Below are 22,506 nucleotides of genomic sequence, written 5' to 3' on the forward strand. Positions count from 1 at the left end.
AATACAGCAGATACAGAATGCAGACTTCTGCTACTTATATGGTAATACATATTTGCAATAGTAAAATCAATGTTTGAAAATTTTGGAATTTACTTGTTAATAAAATTGCTTATAAAGTAACCATACAACTGTAACAACTATAACTCTGAACTATTAAAATGTACAGAAAGACTGTTTACACCATTGCACGTACTTATTCCCTTTGCTTCAAAAGACTTGTGAAATACAGAATAAAATCAGTCAAATTTTACTGACAGCTCAAATATGCAGGCACAATGTGCACACCCACGGAAGCAAGAGGAAACAAAATGTTGGCGTCCATCAGGAAGGCTGCCAGCAGCTCTCCGAAAAAAAATATACCTTGCTCTTCTTCCCTCCCCCTTCCCACATGTATACAGGCCAGCAGATTAGTGCAGAATGGATGAATATAACTTTGTTTTCAGTGTTCCAAACGGACAAAAAAAAAAAATCCTCTTGACTTTTATCAGCAATTTTAGGTCAATACAAGTTGGGTTTAATATTGTAAGGCACTTATCACTGCTTGATTGCAGTGGATCAAGTCTTAAGGCATTTGTTACATCAACTGACGATAATAATGCTTTGGAAAGTTTTGAACGAGCCAGCAGTTCTAGTATGTGACTATTTCAGCTGATTTTCCCTTCCCCACCCTGCAGTCTTTCTAAAACAATGTTTGAAGATAATTTCTGTGGAAGCTCTGGTTCTTGGTTAGCTTGTCAACAGAGGTGATCAGTATCATCAGATTGTTTTGAGGCCAAGCAGCGGTATGTTCTATTTAGAGCACAGTAGAACTGGTTTTGTTTTCACCTGGAGCTGCCCTGACTTCCATGACTACTCACTGATCGAGAGGTGCTGTAGCGTTTTTTCACGATCATACTGATGTAAGCTTTCATCAGCTTTGCAATGTCAACCACCTGCCGAAAGAGTATAAAGAGCAAAGTTCTTAGTAAGGTAACAGTGTGTGAAACGATTTCTTCATATGCTAACAACATAAAACTGTCAAGCTGTCCACAAAACCCTTTTGTGGTTAAACGAATAAAACCACTGAGCACTTCCATCCGTCTCGCTCTGTCTTCCCTTCAGCTTTACAGGGGTCTTGAATAAATCTGTAACACTGGCAGCAATTTCTGAACTTAGTAAGTAGCCTGGCTATCAGAACAGGAAGACCACAATAACAAAATTCCTTCTTCTCTTACCTCACTCGTTTCAAAAAGCAGTTCTCTCTCATCCACCACGATCTTGTAGGTGTTGGCAAGTGGTGCACCAAATGACAAGATATGTTCATACTGAAACACCTCCAGAGGCCTTCCTTCCCCACGCTTGTAGACAGAAACTGCATCAGCACTGACTCCAAGCCACAACTCTTGTGGGAATCCCCCTTCTTTACACTAGAGGAAAAAATGTAAATTAACAGCAAAGGGAACAGAAGGAGCCACACAACACTCACTGTTGAGGTTCTTGTCTGTAACCATTTTTTAAAAAGTTCATATTGCTTGTCCCTCTTTGAACATAGCCTTTTACATGTCTCAAACTTGTTTGCAGCCCATCAGGCTAGCATTCTGTCCCTCTGTATTTTATGGTTAACTAGTGGATTTAAATAGCTACAGTGCTTGCTAACAGGAATATGCTTCTAATATCTGAGATTTTATTACATCATCTGTCTGAGCATTGTGATACCATATTTATGGTTTCACTACTCCGTAATGAAATCATCATCTATACAGTATAAACCGTGGTTTGAGTGTTCAGGAGATCTTACCTCTACATCAAAGAGGGTTGAGCCATAGCCAGGCCATTCCTTAATCAAAGCCATATACTTTGCCATAGCCTGCTCCTGGTTCATCCTCTGGAGTTTCTTCCATTTGTCAATAATACTAGTCCTGGAAGCTGAGATTTCCTCTTTGACCCACATGTCTAACATCTGATCCTCCTCAACCTTCTGTTTGCTGACAGAGCCACTGCGGAAACTCCTCCGCAATGTTCCTTCAAGAAAGCTGGCTCGTTTCTTCTCAGCCTTCTCTGCTGCAGTAAATGTTTTGGTAGACTGTGTAATCCGAGACTTCAGCTTTTGCAAGGGATAGACTTCCTCCATTTCTGGTATGGTGGTATGCAGAGTGTAATCTCCCTGAAGGTACTGAAGTCGCAAAGCTGCAAGGACTTGGAGGGTTTCTTCAGGAGCAGGATAATGTCCTCTAATCACTGCTTCATGAGCCTATCAAGGGGAAAAAAGGTAGCTTTAATGTACAAACCAGTCTTTGAAAGGACTAAGAGGGAAACAGGAAGTAGATTTACTGCCAAGCAAACAATCCATTAAATAAATCAAATGCGGTAAATCTCTTGGCAAATTCATTAAACTGGGTAAGACTGGGTTTAACAGAAGCACTGCAAGACAACTGAGGAACTTGCTAAACAGGAATTACTGTTACTGGTACAGTACTTTGTGAACTCACATATATGAGAGTAACTCAATTTCTAAAATGGAAAATAAAATGTAAAGGGGAGAAAATCAGAATCTAAGCACTTGATTGGGAGGAAGCTATCTATGTTCAAGGTCAGTAGGAAGAAATGGGTATCTAGTTTTGCTTACTGCTATCCATAATCTGGCTGTGAAAACTGATGTTTCCCACCAAACAAGCAAAGCCCTAGAACAGATTTGTAATAAACCCCACTGAAGGAAAACAGTAAATCTTCAATGGGTCCCAGATAAAGTTAGTAAAACTTTATACACTGTAGTGGTCTGTAGCATCGGGGATGAGATTCTGAACGAAGGCAGTTCTTTCAAACCCCAGCTCTTTGCACACCCATTCAAACCTTTGGAAATGTGCAGCAGCTAGGATTTTTTCTCGTATGACACTAGTACAGGTAACAAACACGCCTCATGTCTGGAGATGCAGGAGTTGCAAGCAGTTTAAGTAAATACCCAGAGAGAATTGACATCTGAGTAAGAGCTAGTTCATTTAAGTGCACGCTTAGGATGGAGACAAAAGTGCCTTTAAACATGCAAGGTGGTTTACTGGAGATTGTACCCATGCAGAAGGAAATGTCTTGTGGAAATGGAAGTACAGTATTTTAATGAGAAAGAACAAAAAGATTTTCTTCAGCACCTTATGAATTAAAGGATTCAGACTTTAAAATAATGGAGGTTACAGAACTGATGACAAAAAGGAACTTTCTTCATAGTCTGAAAAAAGTCAATGACTGACATCAAAAGCAGACAATTAGAAAAAAGACCAGAATGCTGCATGAAAACAATCTGCTTCAGCAAATGTGCTTGTTTTAGTTCTTCATATGGAAAATTATCTAAATCTGCCTCTTAAACCAAAAAGGTAATGTAAAATACCTGATGCAGAGCTCTCATGGATTTTCTTCTTACTGTTTAAACTTCATCCCAAAGCAGAGGCATTAACTGGCTGACTCCTCTATATGTAAAGCCAGACAGACAGTCAAAATGGCAACAATTCTAAGCCCAACCAAGGCAATCTATTGCCCACACCCTTCAGCTACAGTAATAGGCTCTGGAAGGAGACTTTTGGTAGCCTCATGATGTAATATGGTGCCTTAAAACCTAAACTGTGAACAAGAAAGAAATACTCTATTACAGTAAAGCTGTTTCTGATGCTGTGGAAGGGGAAAAGGTTTCATACATATGAAAACTGAAATGTGTCAGTGCTTGATCACCAACAGAACGCCAGTGTCTTGGCATTGCAAATAGCCTTACACAGAAAACTTTATCTGTCTCTAGTGCCCACTTGAAAGAACCTGTCCAGTTGAAGAATTTTTAGCCATTTGCAAAATAGTAGAAAAGGAGAAGGTCAATCAACAATAATAAATGCCATCAGTGAGAGTTTCTGAGCAACTACAGGACTTCATGTAATAGAAATCCAACTTCTGACGCATTTAATTTTCCTTATAAATCAATTTCACTTTTTATGATTTGCAATATGGCCTCATCCTGAGCTCAGCACATTCATTAAGTAGATTTCTTCTCATCATAGCTGTCCTTCGGTTACTGCTGAGACTGAACTGGTTTGTTTTACTATGGTGCCTATGAAATACCAATCAGTTTTTGAAAACAGAAAAAGCTATTCTTCTATTAGTTCTGTATAGTTGCCTATATGGGTCTCTAATAATTAATTTGCTGTCCAATTACATATTTTCTTGCATTTTCTTAAGAAAATGGTTTCATAAGAGCAAAATTAAAAGCAAGTATTACCCTCTTTTTACCTAGCTTAGACCCAGTTACGCAATTTTTTATGGCTATACCTAAAGCAACTCACAAGTAATGCAGAAGTAAGAAAAGCCATAACACAAGGTAAATTGTATGTGCTTCACCTATGTCAGGATAAACTGACTTTGACCACTGAACTGCTTTCTTTGCACTTGGTGCTTGAGAAGTAGTGCATTAAGTTAAACAGAAGCATAATCAAAACTCTCTCTGTGCTGCCTAGATCTCTTGCTTTTTTCCTCCTCTTCCTGTGCCTCAGAACAGAACCTTTGTCCTTTACCTGCTCGAACATAAAGGCAAATTCCACGCTATCTTTTGGGACGTTTTCTGTGTCCAGGAAACAGTAGAGCTTGAAGTAGAACTTCCAGTGCATCTCCCCAGCTTCAGCAGTGGCAGCAAGCCTGCACAGGTGTGTGAAGAGGGAAAGAGAGATCCAATCAGTGAAATCAAACTCCTTTCTAAATTGACACCTGAAGAATCTAAGCAAGGCATCATCTGGATTTTGCTTTGTTACACCTGCTATCAATCTGATATTGTTGACAGGAGCTAATGGTTTTCAGCAGTATACCTGACTGATGTCATCTGGAGAGATGGGGCGGGGGGGAGTGTGTGTCTGTGTGTATATGTATATTTAGAGCCTACAGCAAAATCAAGGACTTACAGATGTTGACTCAGTTCTCAGTCAACTGTTTCTAACCCAAATTCCCTTAATGAAATTTTATTTGTGGCTTAGTCAGGTGCTGATAAAAGCAACATTATTCAGTCCTCTTATAAAATGTAACTGCACAACACGTTAGACATTCAAAAAGGAATTCCCCCTGTTATTATGTGGAGAATGGAGGCTGATTGCCATGCATGTAACATAAGGATGACAAACAGGTACTTAGGCTTGTATTGCATTTTCTTACTACATTGCTACAGGTGGTTTCAATTTTACCAGTAAGAAAAGTGTTGTGAGCTGTACTGTGGTGACTTCCACGTGGAGTTAGGCAATGGGTAGTCAGAATGGCAATGGCCGCCTGGAATTCAGTTCGCCCAGTACTGGGGCAGCCACAATGCTAGTAATGGTGGAAAAATTTGTAGTAGTGGAAAAGAAAATGTGGAAATAGTGATGAGAAACATTACTCGTGTCAAGACAGAGGAAAACCAAACGCAACTGAATAGGTGGTTTATTTATTCCTTTAAGAAAAACAATTAAGATGATTTTGTTCCAGAAATGGTCACGTGTGTAATTTAGTTGCGTCATCACAAACAAGCAAGAGACAGAAAATTCAGCATTATCAACACTGGAAATTTATTTAATTGCTACTTATTAGAGTGGTGAGAGAAAAGGAGAGGCACACTCACTTTTCAAACTTTGCCAAGACATCAGCCACAATGGTTCTGCTTTCAATCGCTTTATCAGTAGTTCCATTGTATTCAAACAACGCAAACATGTTTCGGCTATCCTCCATGGCCAAGCCACGAATTAACTTTTCAACCACCTAATGAAAAACAGCGCATGAAAAAAACGTAACATGGAAAAGCAGCACCACAGAGTAAGACTTTTACATTAGGCTAAAAATGTTGCTAATGTTCTCATCAGCAGTAGTAATTGTTGTCATATTCCACTTTAGTTTTCAGGTAAGTCATGCTAATGCTTTTAGAATATGTGTGTGCCATCACCTGGCCAGATATAACCCCTGTATTTCACCAACTCAACAAGAGTCTTCCAGCTTTAGGAAGCAACATGACTCTCATACACACCGACATCTACTGAAGTTATTCCAGTAATGCCTCTACTGAATTGCTTAGTCTTTCCTGTAATTTTTCATGAAGGAGGGAACTATAGTTGGGTAGTCCTCTGCAGAATAAAGACAGTTTTTACAGCAGGGATTTATTCAGAACACGCTGGGGGGTTGGAGCTCTATAAGCCTTCCCCTCCTGTGAAGGAGAGGCTGGTAGAGAAACTCCCAGCGCTTCCGAAGTTTGGTGCTACTACTGGCTGGAACTGGCATGTAAAGGGACAGGCTGATTTTGTGCCAAAGCCATTCTGTCACCACTCCTCACCTCTCCAGCTGTAGTGTGAGAGTTGATTGTAATCTTACAGGAGCCCCCACCATGGCAATAAACTGTGGATGTCATTTCCTGCCTGCCGATCAGAGCTTCTATTTCATCCCGCGATGGCACAAACTCTCTGCACTTGGTTTTCTTCAGAGATTCGTACGTAAAAAGTGCATATTTCTCCATTTCAGTTCCTGGAAACTGGTCACGAACCCTGTGAGACAAATATTGCTACTTAAAGCTTCCAGTTTGTGAAATGGAAAGTTTACTTATTTGAGAATGGATTTTTTTCCTGAAACTACTTAGGTACCCAGTACGCTATTTAATTGACATGCTCAAAGGTTTATCTCCACTATCGAGGCAAGTGTTCTAACTTGTGATTTACTGTGGGACAACTTATATGTGTCCATCATTTTGTTCTACAAGCCTAATGGAATGCAAAAACTGACCTACCTTTATAGCATTAACTACCAGAACCTTGTAATGACTCAGATTTGACAGCAAGATAACTATAAAAATCTTGTAATCAACTCCCCTTTTTGTCACTAACAGTTGTTGAATGAAGGCACAACTGTACTAAGGTACTTCAGAAAAAAAACTTATATAAAATGTATTTTTGACTGCTCAGTTTTGTGGTAGTGTCACTTAGGAGACTTGGTTTCTATTCCTGATTTTCTTAAAGATTCTAGACCTTACTGCTCAGCAATTAGTATTATGTGTATTCACTAACAACTTTAATGAACTTAACCCTTAATTATTGAAAACTGTTGAATTCAGGTAGCTTTCAATACGGAGTCTTTCTGTAATATCTCCAGTGATAAAATAGCAACTACTTAGAGCTACTAAGGTTTAAGTTATCTGACAAAGTACAGTGATTTGTGATCTACAAGCCATAAAAAGATTACTGCAGGATTACAGCAATGCTGTAAGATGACTTTGTACCTGTAATATTGAAACCAACCTACAAATGTTGTATTAGCTGCAATTTTTTTAACTAGCTGACCAGTTTATGAACCACGTTAAACTGAGAAAGTAAATCAATGTTGGATGTTTTCATTTTAACAGTTATATTAAAGTGACTGACATTTTTCACTAATCTGACTTTGGTTGAAAGGTACATCTTCAATAGAAGCATTTTACAAATATTTATAAAATAATTACATTTAGCAAAGTGATTTACAAAGTCCACGCTCTAGCACAAACACAAGCATGACTTTTAAATGATTGAAAACAGTTTGTTGTTAATGGACTGGCTTTCCTAATGACACACTCTTTGCATTCTTCTGCTGCATCACAGAAAGAGGAATGCCACATTCTGGTTAGTGCTGAACTGCCAAAAATTATTTATTTATTTTTAAAATGGTCACTACCATCTTAAAATTAGATTTGAAAACAAACATTTCTACCTCAAACACATCTTGAAACATTGTAATGTTCTTTTATGTGCACGATGCATGCCTCACAAAACTAAGGTAAGCAGGATGAAGAATTCTTACAACTGAGAATGGGACCTGGGGGTAGTGGCTGCAAGTCATTTAAGCAACTTTATACAATGACAGAAAGACCCCGCTTTGGTCAACATCAAGAAATTATGCATTCAGTTTAGTGGGATTTTGCTTGATTCTTCAAATGATTACAACTACACCTATATCAAACACTTTTCTTACAACATTTTTTTTTTTTGATCCATTGTTTGGCATAACCAGTTCACTAAGTGAATGCATGTTCAAATCTTACTTCAGGACGTTTAAACACTGCTACAGGTTGCGGAGAAGAAAACAGGAGGCGAAGAAACTTCTTTTCTTGCTCTAGCAGTTCAAAGCTTCTCACCTTTTGAGATGGAACTTAAGATATTTGAGGATGCTGCGACTTGGCAGAAATGTACAACTCATGCAGGTGAGTATTTGCCAGCTATACAGGTTGCCCACGCTCCCAGGGTTAGGCACTTTGTTGGTCTGCTTGATGAGCTGGCAGTAGAGCTCATCTCGAAGAGGTCGTAAATCATGTCCTGTTTGGAGGATACCTTGGATTATAGGGATGGGATCAGACATAGACTCCAGTTGCTGTAAAGAATTAAATATCTTGATGGCTTCGTCCTGCAGAGTTGTATAGCCTTTGTCTTTCAGCACTACAAAAGAAAAATAGGGAAAAAGGTGCTTAGATTGAGATACGAAAGAGAAAGCACTCAGGCTTAACATAGGAATTGCTTAAAGCTACTCTGTGACCCTTACTATGCAGGACATTAGAATGGATCTTTTCTATTTCAAATGTATGATGCAAACTCATTTTATGAGCTATTTTGCTATTGAGATTTGATCCGAATTTAACGAAATCCCATTTTGACATTTTCTGACAACAAAACTTAAAATGTATATCTTGCTTGATCAGAGAATCTTCCTTCCAGAGCAGTCCACACTGCTGAAGTGTCTATCAGTTTTTTGCTGTCACAAGAAAGTGAAAAATCTAATCAGATCATAAGTGAGGTAAAGCATGACTGCATTATGGAAAGTGACAAAGGTACATGGCATCACTTTTGTCTACAGCAGTAGCATTGCAATTAAACCCAAACACTAATACTAAACTAAATCATTGCCATGAAACTGCAACTTGCTTTTTGAGTGCTGGAGAAGGTGGTGATTGTTTTTTGTACTACAGGTTATTCAGCGTGGGTTAACAACTTCCACAATCTACTTAAAAGCACCATGCAGTTCTTGGGTTCAAGAGATGGAAGAGATTGCTCTGATGTCTGAATCAGTCCTACTAACCATCAAAGCACAAACCAGTACAAACATATCTTATGAAGTTTCAAACCTGACATTACATTAATACAGAAAATAACTAGAACTCAACTGCAAATCAAAGCAAAAACTAAGCATCAGTTCATCTGTGGAGCTACATTGAGTATAGAAAGACTTTGGCAAGACTTCTACCTCAGAGGAAGCTAGCTGTTCCTGTCCATGGGGAATAAAGAGCACCCACGCTGCACTCCTGCATGGGACAACCACATCACTGGACAAGGGAAGAGCTGTGGATGTGGTCTATCTGGACTTCTGTAAGGCCTTTGACATGGTCCCCCACAACATCCTTCTCTCTAAATTGGGGAGATACGGATTTGATGGTTGGGACTGTTGGGTGGATGAGGAATTGGTTGGATGGTCGCATCCAGAGCGTAGTGGTCAATGTCCAGATGGAAATTGGTGACAAGCGGTGTCCCTCAGGGGTCTGTACTGGGACCAGCACTCTTTAATAACTTCATCAGTGACATAGACAGTGGGATCGAGTGCACCCTCAGCAAGTTTGCAGATGACATCAAACTGAGCAGTGAGGTTGACATGCCTGAGGGACGGGATGCCATCCAGAGGGCTGTGGATGAGCTTGAGGAATGGGCCCATGTGAACACCATGAGGTTCAACAAGGCCAAGTGCAGGGTCCTGCACATGGGTCGGGGCACCCCTCAGTATCAGTACAGGCTGGGGAATGAAGGGATTGAGAGCAGCCCTGCTGAGAAGGACTTGGGGGCACTGGTGGATGAAAAGCTGGCGACATGAGCTGGCAATGTGGGCTTGCAGCCCAGAAGGCCAACCCTATCCTGGGCTGCATCCAAAGCAGTGTGGCCAGCAGGTTGAGGGAGGTGATTCTGCCCCCCCTACTCTGCTCTTGTGAGACCCTACCCGGAGTCCTGCATCCAGCTCTGGAGTCCCAAGCACAGGAAAGACATGGACCTGTTGGAGCAGGTCCAGAGGAGGGCCACCAAAATGATCAGAGGGCTGGAACACCTATCCTATGAGGACAGGCCAAGAGAGTTGGGGTTGTTCAGCCTGAAGAAGAGGATGCTCCGGGGAGACCTAACTGTGGCCTTCCAGTATTTAAAGGGGGCTTTATAAGAAAGATGGGGACAGACTTTTTAGCAGGACCTGTTGTGATAGGACACAGGGTAATGGTTTTAAACTAAAAGGTAGAATTCTACTAGATCTAAGGAACAAATGTTTCACGATGAGGGTGGTGAAACACTAGCACAGGTTGCCCAGAGAGGTGGTAGATGCCCCATCCCTGGAAGCATTCAAGGTCAGGTTGGATGGAGCTCTGTTTGAGTTGATCATGTCCCTGCTCACTGCAGGGGGGTTGGACTAGATGACCTTTAAAGGTCCCTTCCAACCCAAAGATTCTATGATTCTAAGGCCAGAACTGTGCCTTGCCACTGTACGGGAGGAGGAGGAAGGGGAAGAGAAGGGAAAGGTTTCTCCTAGATTTTCCTTCTCCATGTCATTTGAGCAGAAGGATATCGCTTGGGTTATCAGGAACTCCTACCTGAAATACCTTAACTTTTAATCAGCTGTGCCCTCCCAAGGATGAAACTTCTGATCTGAGTCATATCTTATTTAATACACAGTTGCAAAATAAGATAAAGAGATCCGTTTAAGGATGCCAAATTCACAACCATCAATAGCTCTGAACCATCCATTCAAAATAGACTTCTAAGTGATTCAGCCAAGTATATTAAAAGACATGATTACACCTGTTTCAGGAACAAATGAACCATTACTTTTTAAACACATGTCCACTCAAATGTCGTTTCCCGAAAATAATGCTTCCCAACTCAACTGATGAAACTTACACTTGTTAATTGGAAGTTGTGGCTGCTGCAGCTCCCCACATGGGATAGGAAGCAACAACAATCTGAGAAGAATATGATTCAAGGACACTGAATGAGTTGGGTTTAGTTGCTTACTTCAGTGCAAGGCTTTTCAAACTCTGTGGTCTTAGCTGCGTTGCTGAAGGTAACAAACATATTACAGCAGCAACAGCAACCTTCCCTTCTGTAACGCACACGCAGAAGCACCACAAGCCCAAACTGCTATTCCCTACCTCCCAGAAGAGAAAAGGGAAACTTGTCTATTTGTATTATAAACATAAATTTTGCCTACCATTACTTCACTATAGCCCATTGACTTTAAAATGTGCATCCTCTGGTTTAGTCTTTCATATGGAAAAGTGTTTCTATTTTTGAAAAAACTTACGGTTTAGATTGATGTCCCCATACGGCAGCGGCAGTAATGGCGAGTGCAACGGATGATGAGTGTAACGGAGAATAGGGTTTCTCTTATAAATCTGTTCAACCACATCAGCATTCAGGCAGTTTTCCTATTAGGGTAAGAAAATAGGAGGATTTGGGGCCCAGCATTAACAATAATGCAATACTTTGTGCCTTTAGGTTGTCTGTGAAAAAATTAGTCGTCAGTGTTACTGACTCTATTTGGTGCTAAATCCAGTTGTGGGTACTGCGGCTCCCCTGGCAGTCTGCGGGCTATGAATGCTCAGTATCTGCTAACCTCAGGCCTTGCATAAGCTTACTTTATCTGTGCAGTAAAAAACAAATCACAGCAGAGCTGCAGGAGACAAAAGTAAAGTTTCATAAAGTTTTTTGAAGAGTGTTTTCACTTTGCAATCATTTTTACTCCAGTATTTCATAACTGGAATTCAGACATCTGTATTCAAGTTTTATTTAAAAATATTTCTCCAGCATAACTAATTGGCCTTTTCAGTTAGAACGTACAGGAGCTACCATAACAAAATAGTCCAGAAAAACTGTAAACCTGATGCACCCACTCTGATGTCCAAATACTGCTTGTTCTTAGGCCACTTTTGACAGGTGTGTGACCACTGTCTTCTCTCAATCCTCAACTTCCACATATGTTTACTGCTCTGAAGAATAGCGTTCATAGTCTTGAATTTAGGACTTGATACTTCTTTTCCATGAGAGAAGAAGTGGCACCCTCTTAAGGGATAAGTAGCAGTTCTCCCCCCTGCCTATTTTTTTGGTCTCTTCTGAGAATCATCATCCTCCCTCCTGAAGGTACAGTTATGAAAAATCTCCAGAAATACATTCTCTGGATACACATGCAATTGTCTCCAACAGGACCATAATGCAGTAAGCATTAATTGAATATGTTTCTCATCATGCAGAGACCTGAGATGCTTAGCCTGTGCTATCACAGAACAAGAAATGAACCATAATAAAAGAAAAAATAATCACAAGATCTATCCAGTGCACATCCTGGTGTGCTGCTCACTCTGGACACAGCCAAACAGCTCTGCTAACTCATGAACCTGCACACTGCGCTGCACTGCCTGGTACAGAAACATCTTGTCAAGTTACACAAACCACTAAAACTTGTTACTGTTTTCATTGAAAAAAGGTTATCCCTCTTGCCCTCCACGCTGCACCTCATACTTTGCTCTTTTTCTGTTTAGGTAGAAATTCCTTCATCAGGTCAGCGAAATCATTCAGGTTCCACAATTTCAGTGCATGTCGATGTGTGATTAAAACTCACATTTTCTGCTTTATTACCCCATATGGCAAAGCCAACATAAAAAAAGAGACCAATTTCAAATATTTAAGCAACCGTTCTTTCCCACCCCATGCCCTCCTGCTTACTCCTACCTTAATATCCTGAATAAGTTGCTGAGTTGGAGTATCAATTGGCGCTTTTGTGTCAATCACATTCTGAATGGCACTTGACCAGCGGGTCGCCTCGTTAAGCAGTTTTGTATAGAGACGGTAACAATGTTTGCGTCCGTACACAGTCACATTCCAATAACCTAGCACAACAGTAAAAATTACTGATCATAGAAGTCCCAACTTCTATCTGAAAACAGCTGTAGTCCCATCAGACCCCGAGTGCTGCACTCTGGATCACGCTGGCGGTTTTTCAGGAGCTAAGAAGTTGCGTGACTAGTAAGTATCATAATAGAGGTACTGTGGTGTTAAAGGAGATCCTCTCCTTTGAAAAAGCTTAGGCATAATCCGAGAGTACAGCCACCACCATGCAGCCTCTCATTTTATCCTGGAATCTCAGTAAAAGTGACAGTAAGACAACACTGTGGAACACTGCTAGCCACCAGTGGCTTGTGGCCCTGCTTCTCCAGTCCTAGCTGTAACAGGAAAAACCCAAGAGCACCTTGCTTGGGATGCGAGAGTCTTTCATCACCTGCAGCAGACATACAAACAGGTATAAAGCATGAACTACCTCTTCTGTAAAAAAAAGTCATTAATTTCATACCAGTGAAGTGGCAGCTGTGACAGGAAGAGTATTTCAGTTCAAATTCTCTCGCTGCATCATTGTATAGGCTTTTTATGAAGCTGATTCAATTAAAGAATATCTATTTCATCTTTCACTAGCGAAAGCCTCTTTGAAGTGTCAGTGACCCCAGTGAGATTATACAGGACTGTCAACAGTCGCTTCTCATTTGCAAACAGCCACTTCCAAGTTGAAAACCACTTTTGAAAATGCACAGGGGAGCTGACTCAGATGTAGTATGTAGGTTAGCATAAGCTGGATTCTTACTTAGATCTCCCTATGCTTGCTCCACCAGTATTAGTCCTCATAGTTCCTCAGCACATAAAATAACGTATGAGGAGAGTGCTTACCTGTATGTCTTTCCCCAGGTCTTTGATGTGCAAGTGTTACGTGTTCACACTAACTTAGCAGTAGTGTTGGTCTAGGATAACTTGAATGCTGGTGGGAACAAATTTTACTCCTGTATACATTATTACCTCTGTTTTTTTTTGACCAGTAATTCCCTCTGAAACACCTCAGTGACTTAGGAACCTGATTTGTTCATTAAACTGCAACTGTAATAATCCATTTAAAATATTCTTATGCACTGTTCATTGCATTACTAGGTAGGCAGGACAGAAGGCAACTGAAAGCATATTCGAACAAGAGCAAACAATTGGAACACATTGGAAACAATTTAGAACAGGCTGCCCAGGCAGGTGGTGGAGTTGCCATCACTGGAAGTGTTCAAAAAACGTGCAGACGTGGCACTTCAGGACATGGTTTAGTGGGTATGGTGGTGTTGGGCTGATGGTTGGACTTGATGATCTTAAAGGTCTTTTCCAACCTTAATGATTCTGTGATTCTATGAATTACCTGTCTCTTTGAAGATTTTTTCATCAGGTGGGACCACTGAGCAGAGGCTGTTCAGGACCAGTGTACCCAATTTCAAAGCATTTTTCTCTGAACTCTTGTAGTAGTCCAAAGAATTGTGTGTCAAAACAAACCAACGCTTCTTTAGTTTTAAGGAAGACATCTTTGGGTTGTTTTTTACTTCCTTGTGTAGCCATCCTGTTAAAGACACAATTTGAATCATACTTTTTTTTTTTTTTTAAAGAGTTGGACAAAATTAAGTTGCTAAAAGTTAATTGTATATTTTTAACAACAATAAAAATATGATCTGAAGTGTTTAGCCCACATATTAAACACTTCTAAGTAAAATTCTCAAACTATGAAATGATGAAGATATTAGATAAAATCCATATAAAAACTTTTCTACTTTGATGTTTACCTAGAAAAATTCTCTTGTCAATTTACAATTAACACTTTTGTCATGATTACAGTGTTTTCTTACATGGCATAGTAGGAGTATAATTTCAGCTGTATTAATTTGTGAGTAAACTCCACTGTAAAAAGATGAGGCTCCAACACTGCCATGCAATGCTAACATACTACCCAGATTGTGCTGTAGGAATAACCTCTTTGAAGCTTAATGGATGTTAATCACTTTGTAACTGCCCCACTCAGTTCTTACCCCTCACAATGAATTCCTGTCCCTCCACTCTAGTGTCCCCCTTCGACCTTTGCAGCAGTGTTATCCAGTGATGCATCTCTTCAGGGGTGTCAGCATTACAGTGAAGAACACGATTAGCTGTGATGATCACAAATGAATTAGGTCTACGAAAATAAATGAAGATTGGAAAAGCCTTTAGAACCAACATACGTACTGTTTACCTCACTCGCCATAACCATAAACACTATCCATTGTTTGCATTTTCTATTCAGAGAAAAACTGTTCACCTCTAAAGCATTTATTTCAACACCACTATACCCCCAAAAAATTAAGCATCTGAAACGACTCAATTATGTTAGATTCACACCAAAATGCTACAGCTCTGAATGGTGGGAAAGTTTACATTAAATTACAACTTGTAATATCTCAAAATAAATCTGTGGTGAGAAAAACCTCCAATCTTTAATCAGTTTTGGCTGTGAATCAAAACTCTATTTCAGGGTCAGTTCTATTTAGAGTGTCTGCTTCAGTAGCTACATTAGCTAAAACCAGCTATGATTTACAAAGGTCTATAGTAAAGCAGCATGTGAACACAGATTCTTTTATTTTTAATGCAGTGCAACCCAGTTCGCAGAGAGTACAATGTATTTTTAATGAGAGTCTGGCTTTTACCCAATCCTACACCAGGACTCACTGAAGCATGAAGAACTAGCCCAAGTGAACTGTGCTGATGGCTCTCTGGATTAGAGGCAGGTTCTACAGCCTACAACACTTGTTTTTCATCCTGGAACACACACAGGTTTTCAGAACTGTATCAGATGTAGAAAATGGGAACAATGCAGTCTGGGCCAGCCCATGCGGGAGCAGCTCACGGGCCTTCCTTGTACGGTTCTTGTGAGAAGGTAACTGGGTGGAAGTCAGGACCAATGAAAAAATTGTTTACGGGGATGGAAAGGTTCACCCAAATATGATACCATTCTCCAAACACAGTGTATGCCATATAAAAGCTAGAGAGATGACAGGATAAAGAAAAAAGTAAAGAAAATTATTAGGAGGAAAAACTAGAAAAACTGTGTGAAGGGAGGGTACAGTAAATCAAGTAACAGGAGAAGTATGTAAGTTATCTTAAAAGTTATCTAAGAGTTATCTACCGGTAGCACTTACCAGTGCCATGGAAGGGAGTAAGGGAGTGATGAGAATTCAACATTTTGGTCACACTCACTGTGGTGCTACATTATTCAGGAGGAGCAGTGGATGAGGAAACAAGTGGGCATGTGAACTGAAGAATTTTGTTGACCACGTTTTAAAGTGTGTGAAGAGGAGGCAGCTTTAGATTGAGGTTCATGTAGCACACTCTAGAAAGCTGGATAATGTGATATACAGGACAGGAGCTACAGATGAGCTGTAGCAAGAGAACTGAAAAAGGAGAGTGCTAAGGGATAAACTATGGTAGGTGAAGCTATCAAACAGGAGGTTATGAACAGCAATACCCAACCTTCCAGGCCCCCCTCCCCAGTTCAGGAAAATAACAGAAGCCCCGTTCTTGGGATTCTTGCTGAATACTGATTTGAAGGGCTCTCTGCTCAGCTTCTCTCTTTTGAACTTGCAATAGAATAGTTCATATGTGTCAAGATAAAAATAATTGCCTCTATTAGTCAAATTCATTTACTAATTGAAAAACCTTCCATCACTGATTTCGACTCAGAGAACTAAAAAAAATAAAATGACAAGGATAAAAAAAATATCTGTGTGCCTACAGGAGAAATGCCTTTCTAACTTAAAATTTTGAAAGTTCTGGACATTTCTGTTGTACTGTTTAGGAAACCTGGGCTTATAGTCACTGCAACTTGTGGTATCAGGGTCTTGGCAGGCCAAGGACAAACGAGTAACTTAAACCCAGCTGTTTCACATTGCTTGTGCAATGAGGACACTGGAATGAACTCCTAAAGTACAAATAATACCTCACAGACAGTAATCTTATAACCAGCATCATAGCCTGAACCCAGATTACATTTTATCCCCCAAAACACTGTTACCAGTTCAAGAACTAAGAATATCCTGACGGTTATTTTTTATGCTACATTGTCATCTTTGTTGCAAGACATTTTTATTCTGGGAAATAATTTTCATCCCTGTAGAATACAACATTCTCTTGCATGAGAAGCTGAACAGAAAAATGTTAAAATGATTTTTTCTGCCTACTATATTGCTAAAGGACTCAAAAATAAGCTGCTCTTTTTCAGAAGCATTACTTGTATAAATGAAAGAAATATTTAATCTTCTACTTTTGGATCACTTTAGTAGCTGAACAGTTCATGTATGAAGCAGTGTCAGGGAAGTTAGTGAAGCCCCCACAAAAACCACCACCATTCCTATTCCATGTTTTAACAAGTAGTGTTTAGTACTATGCTAAGGGAGGCAATAATGAATCGCTTAAATGCATGGTTGGTCAGTAGAATATAGAGACTAAAGTATAAAGCATCTGATTTGGGCTAGAGAAAGAAGAAAAAGAAAGGAAGTCACCAGGCATGGTTCTGACTTACCTATCTGGATTGTCAGCAGCACAGACAGAATCAATTAGTCCTACATCGAGTGTACCCTACAAACAAATATCCAACCAGAAAAGGAGGAAGACATTTACTATTACATTACTCACAGTACTCTTCTCAGAGACAGGTGAAAGAAGCAGCAGCTTAGATCAAGCAAAACGAACTGCAGATTTGGGCATCAGTTTCTCTTAACCATTAAAACTGCTGAGGGGAAAGCTAAGAGACTCAGATAAATGACCCAGTAAAATATTATATCTAGTTAAGCTGGAGGCAGCTCAAAAACTGCTCTTATTTTTCTATGCTTCCAAACCTGCTTGAATTTTTCACCTGAAAGTGCCATCCCAATATCAATGGCATCCTCTCAGAACAAACTTCTGAAGCCATTCAGGAGAAGTTTTTATTGCCCTTTGCTTGACATTAGGTTCCAAATTTATCCCATTTATTCCCAGTGTATGTTGTACAGAATGATAAACGCATGACCAGAGAAATCTCAAATTTTCAACTCTTGGGTTTTTAATTTACTGATTAACCGCATCTTTGCAGAACTTCAAACTCGAGCGTACACTGTGGTGTGATAGGGAACTGGAACAGAAAAAACCACCCCCAAAAACAACACTCATTTTTTCATCAAGGCGAATGATGGGGGGGAATCAGAAGTCAGACTCCCTCTTGTATAGCTACAGGGTCAAGGACATGGAGCCTCTAGCCAGTGTCACGGCTACCACTGCATTTAAGGAAACCTAGGTTGTGACTCTCAAGCTGTGGCCACCACAGTGCCCCTTGTTTTCTAAAAACATTTGCTTTGTAAAGTTCTTCAGATTTAGACTTACCACAGCATTCTGTGGGTTTGCCTGCTCATCATGCATCTCTCGGATCTCTTGCTCTGTGGACGCATGGACTTGACTCAGTACACTAAACCACTGGCTGTGGAGAGAAAGGCAGCAGTGTAAGTAAAAAGCTGCTTCTGCACAAGCCTTCTGTCACCTTTGGTCTGCAGAGATCTAGCAGGTTCTGCAGGTTTTGGAAATTGCTTAAGATTCCTTTTGTCAACATGCATAAAAGCAGCAAGGCTTTATGTCAGTTCAAGTAATACTGGGTACAAGCAAGCCCCTCCAGATCTCTCATCCAAGCTCATGTCATCTTCTTCCTGCAGACAAATACCTTGTACAAAAAGTGGCATCTCTGGAAACCTGGCAGTAAGCACACTGAAATATCTGTGTGCTTAGAGAGTATTTTAACACATTCCACATATTTCGTCCGGAAAAGCGCCATACATTACTAACTACACACAAAGTCTTTAATGGGAAACCCAACCTTCAGATTATAAATTCTGCTGCACTGATAGAGTGACTGGCAATAATTTCTTACAATGACACTCTGCAAAGACCACTCAAGTCCATCCAAGTCTGCTGTAGAAGCACAACTGAGAGGGGAAAAAGAATGAAAATCCAAAGCAAATACCTCTATGTTTTTTGTTCCCCATGGAGCACTGGAAAATCCAGCTGCTGGAAGGACTGGTGAAGTTGAACCAGAGCCAATCTGTGCCACTCTGGTGGCCCTGTATATATCCACAACAGGAAAACTGGCAGAGAGGTTTCCAGTACTTCGGCCCCTAGTGCTGAGCGCCAGTTGCAGAAGGATTTAATTCCAAACACACCTTCTGCTTCTGGGAAATCTCTACCCTCCTGGCACTTGCATATGCTAAAGCTCAACTGCTCTAAGCAATCCCACTGAAATCTGAGGGCAGAGCTTGGCCTGTTCGGCAGGTTCCTGAATACCATTCTTTGAGATATGAATTTGCCATTCTAATGAAAACCACCTGAGGCCAAGTTTTCAAAGGGCTCAAAAGCCCAGCCTTTAAAACTGACGACTCACTTTTCTGCAGAGGCTTCTCCACCACGACCAGGATGAGGAAACAAATGCAAAACTGCTGGGTTTCAATAGAAAGCTATCTTTTCTACAACTGCTTATAGTTACAGAATTTATGCTTATGAAGTGCTGCCTCCTTAACTCCAGCATTCAGAAGCCAACTGTTCCCCAGAACGTAGATATCTGGAAACCAAACTGCCAAAATAGCTTGAGAAAACCTGTGTAGTCTCTCAAACAGTACCATTGCTGCTGTATCCTAAAGTCCTTCAAACAGCTTATGCTTTTATTAGAAACAATGCAAGGCATGAAGAAAACCGAAGATTTAGAGTGCCTGACAATAAAGAAGATGAGAACGTATTTAGTGCTGGTTCTTTTGCTACGACTCAGAGATACCCAGAGAGAGGCTGTACTTAACACTTACTTCGCTGGGTGTAAGACAAGGTCACGGAAAACCCCTCAAAATGAGGGAAGGCTCATCTAAAGAGAAGAAACCACCAGCTCAAGAAAACTAAACCTCATCTACCAAGATTCTCACAAATTAAATTCAGGTTCCCTTTTTGGGCTCAGGAATTGCAAATGTATTTAACTGCCAATCTTCTATTTAAAAACAAAAAAAGGACTTCATAGCACTATATGCACAATTAGTAGTAATTTATTATTGGATTTTAAAGAACAATTCAGAGTTTTCAGAATTTCATGTAATCATTGTGTAAACAATGAAAAAGAAATTAATCGTGGCACTTTGCAAAAGACAAAGGCAGACTTTACTCTCCTTTTGTTTTCTTCCCTCTTGGTACCTCCTTTGGTTTTCAGCTGAGTCCTAGAACCCAGGAACAGGGCAAAAGACAGACTAGGGGTTTGAAAGGAGTAAACCCTCAGTAATGGCTGCCCACTGAAGCATTACTTCTTTTCTCAAATACACTTCCATGATCAATACAGTAAGTCTTCTTTTGGGGGGTGTCAGGTTTCTCTTGCTTTTCCCCATCATTTGAACAAAGCGCAACCTCAGATCATGACCCAGCCCACGTACAAAATATTTTTTTCAATAGCAGATCCAGAACCAACACAGTCCAGTAATTCTATACTTCACTTTTAACAATGCCAAACATTAACGAGGCTTTGACTTTAGTCCATCTGCAAATCCTTATACATCTCCCTCATTGAAGTTTTCTGGGATGACTGAGAAAAAAGAAACATGAAATGCACTGGTAAAAATCTCGATGGTAATCTGGATGGTGTGTTACTGTACTACACACAATAATAGTGTATATTGTCTCATCCTCCATGTTTAAGAAAAATGACAACAAACAAGTCTTTATGCTGACAATTTCTTATTGCTCCCCAGGGCGTGTACACAAGTCTAATAGACTTTAGCTAAGCCTTCATTTTAAAATATACTCACATCACACAAGAATCTTAACAATGAGTACTGGAAAGCTCACAGTTACTTCAAGTGTAATTTTAAGGATGCCTGAAAAATGAAGAATGATTCTGCGTTGTAAACATTGCTAAATTTATACTCAGGGTCCTGTGATATAGGAAGGGATTATGCCTTTAAAAAGAATACAATACAAAGCAACTTTCAAGGCTTCAGAGCAAAACTAGCTCAAGTGCTGTTGACAGAGGCATCCTGTATTCTGGCCTTGGGGCAGCAAGGCGGTGGGTAATAAGCTTTGATTACAAAGTTCACTTCATTTAAATGCTTGATTTTTATGGGCAAGCATATTATTATCTTGCATGAACTGTAATGTGGGGAATTTTTTTTTTTTTTTTTTTTAAAAGATGCACTACAGCTGATCTGACAAGTCAGGCTTGCTCCTCACCTACCAGCCTCCCCTACAGTTTGATACAGATCCTTTAGCAACAAAAGCAAGACCCTTTTTAAATCAGCAGAATGGGAAACACTCTGCACACTCTTCTTATTGATAAACATGCTTTCACCCTAAGACCCAATGACCACATTACAACTTCCATCTGAAAAAAATTTAGGCTCTGCTTAGGCAAACAGATCCCAACCCTAAAGAATAGTATTTCAGGCAGATTACAGGGTTTTAAATATTGATTTAATCTATGCAGCTAAACACAGCAGGGTAATGCACAAGACGAGCATCAATGGCTGATGACTGTCTCTCTACAGACATATTTCAAAAAGTTGCTAGTAATAAATGGGTAACATACAAGTTCTAGGCAAATTTTCATTGGCAGTCTGACTCTTCCCAGTAATGTTCTGCCACAAGATCTTCTCAGCAGGCCTTTCAAAAAAGTATTAAATGCAACGTGTTTAACACAGCCTGAATGTTTTGTGACAGTGGGCAAACAAATTAATGAAAGCACAAGTCAGAATGGCATAGAAGTTAAAAAGGAAAAAAAGAAAGGAAAAGAAAACGGCCTGATGATTTTCATACCTTGCATCCTCAGGAGACTCAGCAATTAAGTGGTAGGTCCTATCACCCATTATTAGATCAATACCATTTTCTTTGCCTGTATTATCAACAATCTCTCTGAAAAGAAGAAAATACCAAAATTGAGCATTAGAGATTGTCAACATTTTGAAAATTCTGCTCTGCTGAGAGGCTCACAAACTACTGATACTTAAAATAACAGCAGTCAGCCTTAATCAGGTTCATTTGCAAGACAACTCACAATGTGATTTATCAGACAGTGTTAATTCACCAAAGTACAGTTGTGTTTCCTGCCTATATGGTACAACTATTCAAACTACTATGAATGTGACTATACCAAGTTGACTATTCTGTTACTCTTTTAAGAAGAACTAAAGAAAAAGCATTATCAAACCTCAAGAGATGTGAGGATAACTGAGTTGAGAAAAGGATATATTTCTGACTGATTGCATACCCAAGTTAATTTTTGGAGTGGTAAAAAGAAAGCTCTTGAAGATTAAAAACAAAAAGCAAACAAAACCTGGATTAGTGATTCTGTGTGGTTATGAGTCAGCATAGACATTATTCCGAAGATGACTTCCAGAAAAAGCTGGGCACTCATCTGCTGATGAAAAGTTACATCTTTCTAATTTGTAGTTTGGACATCTAACTATTGATATATTAAACAATCATGAACCACAAAGCACAAGATTTTTAGGGAGTAATTTAAGTATTACATCAGGTTTTCCTGAAGCTTAAGAAATAAACTTGATTTCCTTTTTGCTGTTTTACTCTATTTGTCTGAAGCTTATTATTTCCTCAACAAGCCATACTTCCTCATCAGCTATAC

At 39.8% G+C, this 22,506-nt stretch overlaps 1 protein-coding gene across 1 annotated transcript in view; it reads right to left on the minus strand.

Annotated features, from left to right (window-relative positions):
- Positions 1-821: 821 nt before the first annotated feature.
- The window catches only part of MYO10 (myosin X), a gene marked incomplete at both ends in the record, with an annotated part of 166,368 nt that continues 144,683 nt past the window's right edge, over positions 822-22,506 (minus strand). Inside the window, 14 exons of the mRNA XM_082015005.1 lie at positions 822-932; positions 1,215-1,406; positions 1,778-2,230; positions 4,524-4,644; positions 5,591-5,727; positions 6,293-6,500; positions 8,117-8,414; positions 11,305-11,428; positions 12,729-12,886; positions 14,221-14,415; positions 14,879-15,021; positions 17,401-17,456; positions 18,237-18,330; positions 21,681-21,776. Coding sequence (XP_081871131.1) covers positions 822-932; positions 1,215-1,406; positions 1,778-2,230; positions 4,524-4,644; positions 5,591-5,727; positions 6,293-6,500; positions 8,117-8,414; positions 11,305-11,428; positions 12,729-12,886; positions 14,221-14,415; positions 14,879-15,021; positions 17,401-17,456; positions 18,237-18,330; positions 21,681-21,776 — 2,386 coding nt within the window. The remainder of the gene's footprint in view (positions 933-1,214; positions 1,407-1,777; positions 2,231-4,523; positions 4,645-5,590; positions 5,728-6,292; positions 6,501-8,116; positions 8,415-11,304; positions 11,429-12,728; positions 12,887-14,220; positions 14,416-14,878; positions 15,022-17,400; positions 17,457-18,236; positions 18,331-21,680; positions 21,777-22,506) is intronic.

Source organism: Phaethon aethereus, assembly GCF_964289735.1.
Source record: "Phaethon aethereus genome assembly, chromosome: 2".
Classification (NCBI taxonomy): domain Eukaryota; kingdom Metazoa; phylum Chordata; class Aves; order Phaethontiformes; family Phaethontidae; genus Phaethon; species Phaethon aethereus.